The sequence below is a fragment of the Chlamydotis macqueenii genome, chromosome 4 (genome assembly GCF_036417535.1).
Source record: "Chlamydotis macqueenii isolate bChlMac1 chromosome 4, bChlMac1.mat, whole genome shotgun sequence".
Classification (NCBI taxonomy): domain Eukaryota; kingdom Metazoa; phylum Chordata; class Aves; order Otidiformes; family Otididae; genus Chlamydotis; species Chlamydotis macqueenii.
This window is the reverse complement of record NC_141559.1, coordinates 67,378,220-67,393,158: the sequence shown is the minus strand read 5'-3', so window position 1 is coordinate 67,393,158 and position 14,939 is coordinate 67,378,220. Positions and strand designations below refer to the sequence as shown.

At 34.9% G+C, this 14,939-nt stretch overlaps 1 protein-coding gene across 7 annotated transcripts in view; it reads right to left on the bottom strand.

The window, feature by feature from the left end:
• Positions 1-14,939, bottom strand: part of LCORL (ligand dependent nuclear receptor corepressor like) — an 86,448-nt gene that overhangs the window by 21,226 nt on the left and 50,283 nt on the right. For 5 of the 7 annotated variants that reach the window (XM_086746937.1, XM_086746935.1, XM_086746936.1 and 2 more), the window contains exons 6-7: positions 8,539-8,629; positions 2,911-7,113 (exon numbers count right to left, since the gene is read on the bottom strand). In XM_086746937.1, coding sequence (XP_086603063.1) covers positions 6,081-7,113; positions 8,539-8,629 — 1,124 coding nt within the window. In that variant the 3' untranslated portion in view covers positions 2,911-6,080. Of the gene's footprint in view, positions 1-2,910; positions 7,114-8,538; positions 8,630-14,939 lie in introns of those variants that run through there. The other 2 variants (XM_086746934.1, XM_086746941.1) reach the window with 2 other exon arrangements.

The following is a 14,939-nucleotide window of genomic DNA, read 5'->3' as shown; positions in this document are numbered from 1 at the left end:
CAGGCTCTTCATTGCAATATATCACACACACACACACACGGATTCCATCATTAAACAGAAACAGATAATCACCACTGGAATAAATAACTTCTGTGATAAAGATTAATATCCTTGAAATCTCAAATACAGGGTAGGCCTATATCTAAATAAGACTTCTGAGCAGTTGTTCTCAAAGATAGTAACTCAAAATAAAATAACTTATAAAATACTACCTTAACTATTTATTATAAATTATTAAAACTAATGTCACTACTTACCTAATAAATCATTTATACTGAAAAGCTGAAAATTTTCCATTGTAGAAATTTATACAGATATTTCTTCAATTAAATACAAAATTCTTATGCTGGATAGCAACTATCAACAGATAGTTAACACCTAATTCAAATGTTTTACTGAAACCAATTGCATGAGCGGAAAATGTTAGAAGAATTCTGTTTTAGAAAAGTATATATTGTTTAAACATATCACCAAACTCTGAACATGACACTAACTTTTTGCCCTACTATTATTTCCTGCAATTTTTTGCATTTAAGCCTGTACTTTGGAAAAAGTTCATTCCGATTTGGTTTACAACTGTATTGATTGAGGAACAAACATTTAAAATTTAATGTAATTATATGAAGTTATCTATTCATTAGTTAGCTCACACTCAATGTTATTAGCATCAATAACAACTTTCAGCTTAAAAATTCTTATTGGAAGTTATACATACAAATATGTCTTTTTTTATTGTCCCACACAGATTTTAAAGTTTAGAGCTTAAAACCAGCCAACTATGCTTAATAATTCCTCATGCTTTTTCCTTCTCCTATATTTAGTATGAAATTATGTATATTCAAAACCAAGCACCTACATTATACTAACTCATAAAAGTCTAAGGTTATTGTGATTGTACTAGTTGGAATTACAATTATGTTTAAACTGAAATAATTGAAGTCTTAGGAAAAAAAAAACAACACCTTTTTGCACTTGTAATCTAAGTAAAACCAGCATTATTCTAGGGCGTGCCATTATAAGAATTTAACTGCTTTTGCAATGCCACTACACTGAGAAGAGTCTGAGTGTTACTCAAACTCCAACAAACTCAGGAGTCACAAGGTGTCGAACCATATCACTGCACTTGGGAAAAGAAAGCTTATTCTGGTAATACAATTATGGATAAAAACTAATTGCCCTCCCCACCACCATGACTTTAATTAAACAATGTTTTGAAAGGCTAGAGAGAAAAAGATGAACATGGCACTAGGTCTTCAATGTTTTATTTGTAAATCACAGTAAATTTGTTAAGTATTAATTTGCTAAAAAGATGGCTATAGTACAGACTTTGTAGACTCAATCTCTAGACAGTTATCTTTGTCTGTCTAGATTTGCAAGGTATGTCTACAGGAGTTTCACTTGGGAGCTTTAATTGTAGAGGCCTTGTATGTGTAACTGCTATTTAAAATACGCTCACTGGTGCAAGAAACTTCCAGAGTCCAAATACCTTCTCAAAGTCAGTTACCAAATTTCCAAAGGCCTCAAAACTGCTTTGAATTTGCTATGTGGAGATTGACCCATCATATAAAAGTAATATCCTGGTTATCACAGACATACTGGATGTTCTTCTAATATTATTTCTTTCCTAGCTATCTACCCCTGTGTAATGTCTATAAACTGTTTTCTTTCAGTGTGTGTTAGTTTCTAAAGCTGACAGACAACTTCCCCTGTTATGTTGGAATAGTACCACATTCAAATAATCTTCCAAGTTTGTGAAAACACATTGACTCCTTACTTGGTTGCCATTTGAGAAGAGAACTTACTGCGGAAACAAATTAAAGGATTAAAGCAACATATTTTCTTTAAAGTGTCTCTCTGTAGAGATGTCCATATATTTAAACAAACTAATTTTTAGTAGCTTTTCAATACAATTATGGAATTACATTTCAGTGTCTTGCAATTCTTTCCTATGCCCTTTAAATTTGTGTTGTCACACAGTAGTTTAGACTATCCTTAAGATAAAAGGCTTAAAGAATAATTTCATAGAAGGAAGAGCTATCACTTTCACAACTGTATACTTCCTTCACAGAACAGTCTTGCACTTCCTAAAAATTACACACAAAAAGACAGCTAGAGAGAGTGGGTAGGAAATGGAAGTGTTGCGAGGTGAGAGGATCAATATGCACGACTCCCCAGTACCTTTATTTTGTGCATAATACCTCTGAAGACCAAAGTTAAGCATGGAATGACATTATTTCCCTGCTGGAAGGCAGATGCAGTTAATAGCACGGAGTGGGAATTGATTGGAGTCCAAAACTGGCACAAAGGCAGAGATGTGATAAGGTTACATACTAGCCTTTCAGCATATTATTTTATGTATATAAAAGTAAATCTTTGTCTCCTCCACAAATCCAAAAGTCAACCAGGAAAGAGCTCTATCAGAGAACTCCCAAAAGATTTCCTTCCTTAGCATTCTATCCTCTGTCGTGTCAGTCAGACAATATAGATCAATCTAGCAACCTCTTTGCAGACTGGGATCAGGAACAAAACTGGGAACAGAACATACTTTCAAGTACTCATATGAACTGCACAGAACTATTACAGAAATATAAATTTATCTTATAGAAATGTTTGTTTTCTAACTTTACTAAGTAAATAAATCCCTCAAAAAAGTGGTATATTATCTATAATATATAATAATTTTTAGCTGCAAACTAAAGGATGTAACTGCTATAAAATTAGTTTTCTGAATTTCTTCTCATTTACAAGTAATGCATCAATCCTGAGAAATCATCCCTCCTTAAAGCTACTATTTCTGATATATAAAATTCTCATCCTAAGTTAGTCATTATGTGCTTAACTTGTACAGTTCTTGATCTTATGCCACTGCTAATAAACTTGTGCCTCAGGAGTAAGTCAAATGAGTCAGTGTACAGGTTTTTGTTTCTTTCTTTTTTTTTTTTTTTACTGAATGAGCAAATCAATCACACATCAGTGTTGTAAATTTATGTGCAAAAGCATTGAAGTGCTTTACTACAAATTACAACGTAGAAACACGTTAACTAAACAATTAAATTCATACAATCAGATTTAGGAATATAACAACACAAAGAAGAAACAGAATTACAGTACATTTACAACACAAGACAAATACATGGAATTCATTAGAAAATATTGTAATAAATAATTCATGAATTATAGTGCAATTGATTTATGCATAAATATAACTAATTACCTAAAAATCAGTTGTTAACAAAAATCTGTCAAAAATCAAGGCAGCCACAGAGTTTTACTAAATTACTGCGACAATGGAAATACTGCAATTAAAAAACCAAATACAAGTATTTGTACTGTAAACAACTAAAAAAATCAGTCTCACTAAAGTTAATATACAATTTAATATAAAATTGTCATTAGCTACCAGAAATGGTTTAAACAGCTTTACTGAGCAGTAGTTCTAAAAACAGAGGCACTGTTTTTTAATATAAAATACTTGAGAAACATTCAAATAAGTAGAAAGCATGTAGGGCTTGCTTTCGCCTTCATTTAAAATTCTGCTGAAACAGGAACTTTCAGAAATTGTCAATTACTAAGTAGTGACTGGTAACTGAATTTATAAAACAGTTCAAAATGTGTAATTTAAATGACATTTAATGGAATACATAGGGGTTGGATAAGGAGAATCTACACATTTCCCTGCCTTTCCTTCGTTGTGTAATCAAAGGTTAGCCTAATAATTAGAAACAAACAATTCTGTTCCTTTAAACACTTAAAGGTTGAGTATCATCTATAAACTATCAAAAAATATTTTAATATACTATTTCTGGCCAAAAAATAAATACAAGTACTAAAATGTTGAAAATTAATTATAATATTACATACAAAACTACTGAGTACTGTTAAGTCAATAGTAAAATGATCCCTGATTTTATGAATCCTGTTAGTTTTTTGGTCAGGTCATCTTTTAAATTATATAAAAAGAGTACTGCAACTTGCCTTCAATATAAACTTCTGACTCAAATTTATAGCATTTTCTGAGGAGTAGAAAACATCAGTATGGTACAAACATTAGGCAATGTATTGAAGCCCAAAATTTTTGCAAGTAAAACTGTATAAAGACAGATCTTGAAACAGTTAAGTTTTTTTCAAGTTCATTTTTCAGTGGGGAAGTATTCATAAATTAATCCTTCTGGCCCTCACAAAATATGGCTTAATTCTTTTAAAATGAAAGATGACCCTGACATCTGCTGTTTTGTGACCTCCTTGTTATCAGGTACAGTTCTGCTTAAAAAAAAAGGATTCATTCTGTAATATGCAAGTAAACCTTAATCACTGAAGAAGATTCAGTATAGGTGTGAGAGACCAAAGAACTGAGATACCGGTTGTGCAGTTTCAAAGGATTATTCTGTTTTAAAATGGAAGTTGTTATTTTTTAGTAGCGTTAATAAATATGGGCTAGATTTTGCCATTAATATTGCAGTATGCTCTCCACTGAATTTAATGGCAAGTCTATCTATAAACCAGATTACCTGATGTGGCCCATATGTATCTAATGCCCCATTTCATTTATATAATTAACCTATACACATGCAAATTTATGTAGGGAAAAAAATGTATGCATGTGCACCAAATCTATAAAAGTTGGAGAAAAATATTTTTCTATGCCAAATTAGATGTATACAGAAAAAATTAGATTTTGAGAGGAAAAGGGCATTGATATTCAGTATTGAATGTATGAAGCAAGCCCCCATTCTTCACATGTAGACATATACTTTGTGATATTATACAAAAAAATTAAGTATGATATAAAGTCCAATGCAAATACTTTGAAATTCATGTAAAAACTGCAATATGAAGGTAAATGGTCTCCCTTAAATTCTATTAAAAGTTACGTATTTAAAGTTAACTGCCTAACTTCTAACTACCAAATTTATAAAGAATTTATATTATTGAAAGTTCAAAACAGCTTCACTGTTTAATATTTGTATTTCTATCAAGACCCTGAACTGCAAATTTGGTTATTAGCAAAATGATAATGTAACGGTTTTCATTTTGATAAACTGAAAATGTTTTGAAATGTCACAGCAGCAAATACATTACAGTTACAGTGAGGTTTTTCAATAGGAGTGTGACACAATCCTTAAATAAATTTTAAGTAGTCATAACATCAACCAGCACATTTAAACAAAAAAAAAAAAAAACCAAACAAACCCAAATCATTCTCAAGCTCATTCTGTGCACATTATGAACATGCTCTAAGTTGCATTCCAACTTTCTTTTTAAACCTTACAAGTTACCTTATTAGTCAAACTAAAAAAGGAAAATTATGTTAAAGTTTAAATTATTTTATGCTCTTAGTATTCCATCTTATTTCATATTTAATAATTCTATAACTACAGTAATTTCTCAGGTTTCATAAGTGTACACTTTGTAAACACCAATTTCTTTCTAAACAAACAACAAAATTTTCTTAAAATGATAAAAAAATGCAGTTTATGCCTGCTAAACACACATTTTTAGTAATGAAATGCTTCTCTTACTTGTATTGGATATTTAAGTAAGATGAACTTTTTTCTTTCACAGAAGGTACTATATCCTACTAATACTTCACAAATCCACTTCCCTGCAAGGAACTAGCTTTTTGAAAAAATGCCTTCATTTGTATAATCTGAGTTACTTACAATTTATTGCAAGTATTCTGTGAAGTATAAAAGTCTGCTAACCCTTGCTTGTGTATTTCCATAGTAAGATGGATTATTGAACGGGTGGAGTGGTTCTTCATCAATTAAAAATTATGCTTCACATGACAAATACTTGTTTTCCCAAAACATCTTTATGCTACTGACTACTAAATAAAACCTGAATCTTTTCACCTATTTATACAAGGATTATATTAAATACACACTACCAGAATTAAGTGAGCAACTCTAATTCTGTCCACAGTGAAAACCCTGAATAAAACTATTTTTCAAAAGGCATGTATGTGGTGTTTGAACTGTATAATTTCACGTCTTCTGTCAGAGTGAGCATATGTATTTCTCACACAGTGTGTGTATACAGACATACATACACACACACAAAACAATTCGCTAACAATTATTCTACACAGGCTTGCTACTAGTCTTGCAGCTGCCAGTCCCTGAATCTGTCATATTAAATAAGCCAGTATCTGGTAATCGGAGTTTCTTCTTCGGTGGAGTCTTCAATGTTCCAGATCTTTCTTTTACTTTATATTCTAAAGTGCTGTGAGGTACCCCATAAATTCCTTGTGCTTTGGAAACACTCATTTTCCCACTCATTACCATTGCAATTGCTTCTTCCATTATTTCATGATCATACTGCCGATAGCGGCCACGTTTTTTTCTTGGTTGCTTATTATCTTTACGATCCAAACTATCTTCTGTATTTTCTGAGGTTCCATCTACTGTCCCATTCTTAGCATTAAGACACAAAGGAGAGAGGTCCCCATGCAGAAAGTATGAGTCAACACTTGAGTGAGTTACAGGTCCAGAACATTCAATTTTGTTCTGTTTAGGGAGTATATTTTTCAATTTTTGAAGAGCTGATCCTTCTAAGACTGAGGAGGTTTTAGAAACGTGGTACATAACATCCAGAAGACCAGCAGTATCAGACTGTGGTTTGGACACAGAACTTATTCTTAGCTGAGGAATTTTTAATTGTACAGTAGGACTTGAAGTTTCATATTGTAGATTTTCACTTTTTTCTTTAAATTGAGTGACCATTCTCTGTAGAGTTAACTGGTGGAGGTAACTGGAAGCTGTTGGGAATTTTAATTCTGAGGTTTCAAGTAGACTGAGTTTACTTTTTTCTGTGCGCTCTGCTTGAGCTCTTGCCCACAAGGCTACTTTTTGTAGGACTGCACAAGTTTCTTTACTGTCTTTAAATGAGTAACTATCATTGAAATCTCGAGTTTTGTTTTTAAAAGGTGCAGGCTTTCCTGCTGGTAAGGCTTCTAAGTGGAGAAGTAAAGTTTTTTGAGGTATGCCATAAAGTATGCCTGCTTTATTTATGTCCAGTGCTCCAGACTGAATGTCTTTCAAAGCTTTTGAGAGCAAACCATCTGCAAACTCAGCACTTCTTTCCACATAGTCCTCTCTGTGTCTGTGTAGTCTCCTGGATGGATGGAATGAAACGATGGTAAACTGATGTATGAGAGACTCTCACACAGCTATGGAAGGGAAGGGTCCACTCCTTTATTATACTCCTTGCTTCGGTAACATCACTGCTTCTGATACTTTTAAGCCTTTGAGATGTGGTAGTTAAATGATTATCCTAGCAAAATGTTACAGTTCTGGTAGGACAGTGTGTCAAAAATCATACGGTGGCTTCTACAGCAGCCCTTCCAAGAACTTTATATCCTAGCTCAGTATTTTATAATATTCTCATGTGCTTGCTATATTCCCTTGTTCACATGCTTGCAGAGCAACACTGTTGTAATTTTAATTATACAATTAACGTTCCGTTAAAATACCCAAATCCTGAAGGAGTTTTTGTTAGTAGAAACGTGACGTTACCGCTAAACAAGTAATAAAAGAGTCAACCCCCTCATAGAAAATTTGCAGCAATAAGTACATAACTACAAACAAACATCCCAGACTTACACAAAACTAGGCTTTCTACAACAATAAGATAAAGTGCTGTAGTTAACAATCAAGTCCATTCTGGCAAAATAAAACACAGTTTTAAAAGCTTCTAGTCACTATTTACAGCTCTCTAATTACAAAATCATATTAATTTTAAAGCTTCTTCATATCAGCAAATTAATAAAATGCAATTTTACATCATTCAACAAATCCTGCTATTGTACTCCTATTTGTAATAAGTTATTTGGTAAGACGTACAGGTGACAACAGGGGTCCTGCTATGGCTAGTGGATGGGAGGATGCCAAGATCATAACAAAATCCAACAAAACAATTCATTCACTAGTTTTGTGGTAGCTTTCAGTAGATGCAATAACATGTTTCTTGCTGAATAAAGAAGTTTAACCACTTGCCACCACACACCATAGTCAGAACCATGATGTAAGTATAAGTACGATGATTAAGAGCTCTCTCTCTCTCTCTCGGGTACTTGCTCTCTCTCTCTCTTTTTAAGGAATATTATAGAAAATAGTCATTTAACTTGTTCATGTTAGTTGAAGAATATTTTAAATCTAAATATTAACATGGAAATTTTTGTCCAAAATATAAGTTTCCTAAATAAACTCTGAAATAATATCTTTACTTTTTCTTCTACTATCCTACTACTTTTCATGTGTTAGGTAATAAATTTTCCATTCATTTTTAGTAACATGAACTAAAGTTTGGTGATTGTTCTGATAACTTTTCTTTAAACAGAAAAAAGAAAAAAGACAAATGAAACATATGATATATACATAGACACACACTTATGAGTGACGAAAATTCTTTTGAAAGCGAAGTAGGAACCACTGTGTGTGTCAGTATATACAAATATGTTATGAACATAAAACCTGACTTCAGAGAAGAGAAACTTGGATTGTTTTTCACATAAGTCAAAGAGTCCTAAAGGTTGCTTACCCAGACACTGAGTTTTCAGAACACAATGGATCATATTTTGGTTCTTCCAACCTTGCGCTTTTCTTTGTAGAGAGATCTAGCACTCCATCCCCTGCAAAGAATGAGTAGGGATGATAGCAGGTGTTTAATGATTATTTCAGAAATTTTACTAGCAAATGTTTGTACTTATGGCACAATTTTTAAGCACTTACTTTATATTGTAAAATTTCTGACATCTTATTATTTTAATGTTATCAGCTGTCAGTAAATGGTTTTATATATATTGGATTTGTAACAAAAGTTTTTAAAATTCAGAAAAAAATAAAAAATAAACTCATTCAGAAATAATAAAATTTAAAAGAAGAATCTTTCTTAAACAGAAACATGTGTCTGCTTTCTTAAAAATCATGAATGTGTGTATATATATATATATATATTGCACTGTTTACTTTCAAGGCAAACCAATGCAATTTACATTACTATTATTATGCATACATTCATATTTACATACTGCAAACAAACAAGCCTGATACTGAATCATAGGCTTACAGGATAATTCAGGCTACCAGGGATCTCAGGAGGTCTCTAGACCAACCTCTGCTCAGAGCAGGGTCAGCTATGAGACCAGACCAGGTTTCTGGATGAGAAAGTAGTACCCCAGTAACTGGAAAGAGAGCTCAAGCACAATATAGAGTTTTAAGCATATGAGACATATGTCATTAAAGGTTCTAACAGGTTTTTTTTAATACTTATTGCCCCTGCTGCCCCCGCATATATGTAATAATGAAACTAGAGAAATGGAAAGACCTAAACTTGAGTGGGAGTCTGCTCTGTTAAGTGACTGGCAAATGTTAAATTCAAGATTTACAGTTGGCTGTTGAAGTCTATGAAGTATTGACACAAAAAACCCATATATTTTTAAAATCAATATTTAAGAAAAGAAACTAATTAGTACCTGAAATGCTCCCTCTAGTTTAAGTTTTCAGTTTCTAAAAAAAAAAATCACATTTAAATGATAGATAAATCCCCTAAATATATTTAATTTCATACCTTTCTTCCTTGCTTCTCTGTTTCAAACTTAGGCTGTTTTGTGTGCCTAAGCTCTGTGAATCCAATTTTGAGTTTCAACATGTAGATCAATGTTCACCTCTATAAGCAACCTTCCGCTAGCCCTTCTTACATTAGTGTCATTTTCATGTTATTGCATATTATTTCTAAAACATCAATCAACTGTATCTATTTTCCCACAGCCTCAGATGCAGACATAAAGCATTGACTGAATAAACCAAATGCCAACACTCAAAAAAGTAGTCAGAAAAATTGTTAGAGTAACTCTCCTTTATACCAATGCTGTAAAGAAATACAGTGCTGTGTAATAATCAAATCCAGCTATTTGTTTTGGACTGTTTTTAACTATTTCTTACTGTTTTTCCACAACTATTTTGCATTATGTGAAAAAGGGTAAAAAAAAGTAGCATCATACATCAGCATAAGGAGAAAAAATATTTATAAATATGCCACTTATCAAAGATGCTCCTTTTCTCCTGAATATGTCCCTTTCAAAGTCTTCCTTACTCCTTAGAAAGTTAAACGGAAGGACTAGTTAATGCTAGTCAGTCTTTCTGATACAGTGATATTCCAGAAGGAAAAGCCAATTAAAAGCAATACAGAAATATTCTACAATGACTATGCGGCCTACTCAGCTGCAAAGTATCCCAAATACCTAAGCTCACAATGTCTCTGAGTCCTGTGCAACAAATAAATTTCATCTGTTGTGTTCTGTCAGTCATACAAAGCACATCCCCCTATCTTAAGTTCCCTTTCACAAGTTTCTACTACATCTTCAGTTGACATTCATAGGGACGATGATAAAAAAAAAAAATTGAATAGACCACTGGACAAAGTCACTGGGAAAAAAAATACTTCAAAGTTCACAACTCATCAAGTTATGAAGAGCTAACTAGATTTTTAGGACGCCTTCCCCAACAAACAAAACTCAAAGACTTCAGCAAGATTCCATAACAAAATCTAACCAAAATACTTTTCATTTCAATCTTTCAGAATTGGCTCTGACAACACAAGGCCACCGGTAAGCTGAAAAATGACTAAAAAGAACACAGTACTGAAAATGCAGGCTCCTTAAACAAAAAGTTAGATACATTTTGGGCCTCTAAAGAGTAAGCAGAACTGAAGAATCATTTCAGGTTCAAGACAGTTGGTTCCTCTAATACAGCAAATGTATTCATGAAGTATATGACGCTTCCCTGAAGACAATGCTTTATGACAAGATGATCCTCAGTAAAAAGAGTGAAAGGGAACCATGCAAGAAATTTGATATATATACAAAATACCAGATAAAGTCAGCACACACCTGGCTTTTATTCAGTGATTTTACTCAAATTAAAAACAAAATAAAACAACAACAGAATTCATGCAGAAAGGGCTGATTAGTCAAAAAGATTCATTAAAAACACACAGTAGCTCCTGATTTTGGTATATCTTTCAGCCTTGTAGTAATATCAGTTATTATTATTATAATGAAGGAGCACCTACAGTTGGCAGGGAAGCGAGAATATTTGCTATAAAGCTTTAAGACATAATGAAATGCTACCTAATGAAATTAATGTATGTGTATATATATACACAGTAGAAATGTTCACTTTGGTTCATTAGGTACATGACCAAAAAGTACACGTGGGCAATGAACCTTGAAAACCTGTTGCAAGATAGGAATAGTTTTTTTTAAACCGAGCTAGAACTTTCTATTATTTCTGTCAAATCACTCAAAACAGGTATTTAAGCAAGAATTCTGGACAGGAACTGAATGACATCAGGAACAGAAAAAACACTCTGTAAGGTGGTTTTAATAAAAGCTATGGAATGACGTCTACTCTGAAGCCACGACTACCAAGATGACAGTCTTCATAAACAATACTACGTAACACTGGATAACACAGAAAAAAAAATTATTATAAGTTTTTCAGCTCTGCTGCTCATGGTCTTCTAATTAAGCTATTTCTGTGCTAATTAAATTATTTTGATCTTCAAAGAAATTGCTCAACCTCTGGCCTTTGCTTCTCAGCATCGTATCACAAGGTACTGAGTTATACCAAGATACAATTAAGTGTGATCAAAGGTCATCTTCAAAACGATCAGGACCACAAACAGTTGAAACTCCTCCATACTACTGATGTTAGAGAAACAAGGGGGGAAAAGTAACGCAAACTCTATGGGTCACCCTTGAGTTCCTACAGTTGGTATTTCTTTAGCAATTTTAGCAAACTTCTCTGTTTTCACTAGCCATTATGAACTGCCTTGCTAGGTACTGTGGTTTAGCCCTACTCGGGACCTAACTATGCAGTCTCTCTCTCTCTCTCTCTCTCTCCCCACCCTCCAAAAGAATAGAGAGAGATAATATAAGAAAAAAGGCTCGAGGTTTGAGACAAGGACAGGGAGAGATCCTTCAAGTTACTGTTATGGGCAAAACAGACTCGACTTGGGGAAAACTATTTGTTTTTTATTAAAACCAAAGCAGGAGAATGATACAGAGAACAAGATAACTTCCCCCCACCCCTCCCTCTTCCCAGGCTTAACATTATCTCTACCACCTTCCCCTGCCCTGAGTGGAGGGGGAGAGGGAATGGAGGTTACAGCCAGTTCATCACACATTGCTTTACGCTGCTCCTTCCTCCTCGGGGGAAGAACTCCTCACATTCCTCCCCTGCTTCAGCGTGGGGTCCCTCCCACGGGCTGCAGCCCTTCATGAACTGCTCTAGCGTGGGTCATTTTGTCCACGGGGTGCAGTCCCTCCAGAATAGTTATTTTTTCCTGTTTTTCCCCCTCTTAAATACGTTATCACAGAGGCATTATCACAGAACATTCTGCTACCAACTGGCTCGGCCCTGGCCAGCAGCGGGTCTGCCCTAGGCCTGGTTGAGTCTACCGGACAAAGGAGAAACTACTTCTAGCAGCTTCTTACAGAAGCTGCCACTGTAGCCCATGACTCACTAAATAAAACCAGAACACTGGGTCAGACAACCTGCTCTACCCAGTTCTCAGTCTCCAGGCATGGGAAAAATATCCAGTTCTAGTGTGGGAGAGCACATCAGCCTGGCCACTACCCGCAGCTCATTCCTCTCTTGCTCTCCCCACAGCTGCTATCATTGGCTATCAGATGTCAGGGATACACCCCTGCCTACTCTAGCTTTAGTTTCTGGCCTTCATTCTGTTAGCTGTGAAGTTTTCTAAGGCCTTTTTTGAACACTGTCTCCACAACCTCCTGTCAAAGCAGTTCCTGATGTTCACAAACTGGTGTGCAAAAGCTGCCTCTTATCCATTTTTCCCTTTTAAGAAGCTTCAGTGATCCCTGCCTAGTAGGGCATAAGTAGTGGTAAATAACAACTCTCCCTTTACCTTATCCATCATACTGTGGTAAACCTTGATAAAGTTTTTTATAGCAACAAAATGACACCATCTTGTCTTTAATACCTTTCCTGATGATGCCTTGCCTTTTGCTGGCCATTTTCTGTGCTAATGCACATGGAAACAAAGTTTTCAGAGAACTGTCACTAAGAATGCCAACACCTTTTATTAATTCTGAACTACTGCTTTGACTAGCCCCTTTTTGCTGACCTGATGTGTTATTTTGTAAAATGAAAAACTGTCAGATGAAAAGTATATCGCTATATATTGGGTGTCCATGGCAAGGTATTGGCAGCATCTGCAGGAGAGGCCAGAGGTCACCCTGTGCCAGACACATCTAGCTGGTTCCAGCAGACCCACCACAGGGCACAGCTGAGCCCCACAGCCACCTGTAGGGAAATTCTGGGAAAACATATTTAAGAAAGGGCAAAAAGTACTGGATGGAGAGAGAAGTAGGGAACAGAAAGAATGAGAAAACAGCAGAGGGAAGCCCAGTAGCAGGGAAAAATGGTAGAGAGAAACCATTAGGTACAGACTGTGGACACCCCACACCCATTCCCCTTGCACCACAGAGAGGGTGGTGGTCACAAGGGAATCTGGAGTGATGTCAAGCCTAGGAAAGGGCGGAGGGGAAAGGTGGTGTTGTAGTGTATCCTTTTGTTTCCCCAAGCAGAGTCTATTCTGCCCATGATGGCAAGCAGTGAGCAATGACCACATCTTTATCTCAGCTCAGGAGCTCTCTTTCCTGTTCTTCCCATTTTCTCCCCATGCCATTGAGCAGGAAGCAAGCAAGCGTCTGACAAGGAGCTCGGCTGTTAGCTGCCATGGCAGCTAAACACATACTTCCCTCAAAAGTGTACCTTTTTAGGGTGACCTTTTCATGCAAAAGTATTAAACAAACTGTTTCTTGAATATATTTACAGCTCACACAATTTAGCTTTGGGAACTTACCATGTGTACCTTCAAAGCACAGTATTTTGCCCAATACATATGGTATGAGCAGTATATTAAGAAAATAAAAGATTCTTTTAGAAAGTGTTTGGAATTCTTTCAATAGCCCTGAAGATTGCTATCAAGAGGCCACACATGCTGTGATTTCAGTTGCCATACTAACTTCAGGGTGGATTTTCAACAGTTACTTTTTAAAAAAAATTAAGAAGTATTTCCAAATTCTAGTCCACTATTCAGAAATTTCTGTTTTGCTACAAATTTTGGTGAAATCATATGCACATTGTTCAACTGGATAACAAAATGCTATTTTAAGTCATTTAAACAAGAGTTTTTGACTTGGGTTATCCTTATTTTTCCTACTTCAAATAACAGCCAACAACAACAAAGCTATAGGATAGCTTTAGAAAGTTCATGCAGTAAAATGTCACACGTTGCCAGCTACCTTCTGATGTCTTCCAGTCTATGATGGATCAATGAAACAAAGGAATTTATGCAAATTCTCTTGCATTTTTCTGCTATGTTTTACACACTATCATTGTTCCTAGAAGACAGAGCAACAAGAATAAGCTTGTGTAGCTAAACTAACAGTCTTCTTAGAGTATTTATTTGTACAGCTTATACTTCTGCCTCTTGTAAATAACTTTGCTTAGCAGCTTAAGAGTAATCAACTCTCCTATATCCATCAAGGGAAAGAAACCTCTGCATCAAAGTTAGCTGCTGCTGGAAAACACTTTCCAAAGAGCTCAGCAACATGACTGCGCAAGAAAATTATAAGTTGCTGCAGGATATTTCAAGACTGTTCCTCACTCAATATTTTATTCTGCAAGGATGCTACTTTGTCATTGGCTTAGTTTAGAGGACAAGTAATATTGCAGAAATACATATCCTCTTTTTGTTAGATGCAGTGCACGCAAAATACATTTTCTTTCACTATATAGAGTATTCTTTTCAAAGCCTGGAGAGTCTTAGAATTACCTGGATTAGGAAAAAAAGAGCAAGATACACGTATTTCTGGAGACAGCTGCTTCTAATTGACCGACAGTGAAGCA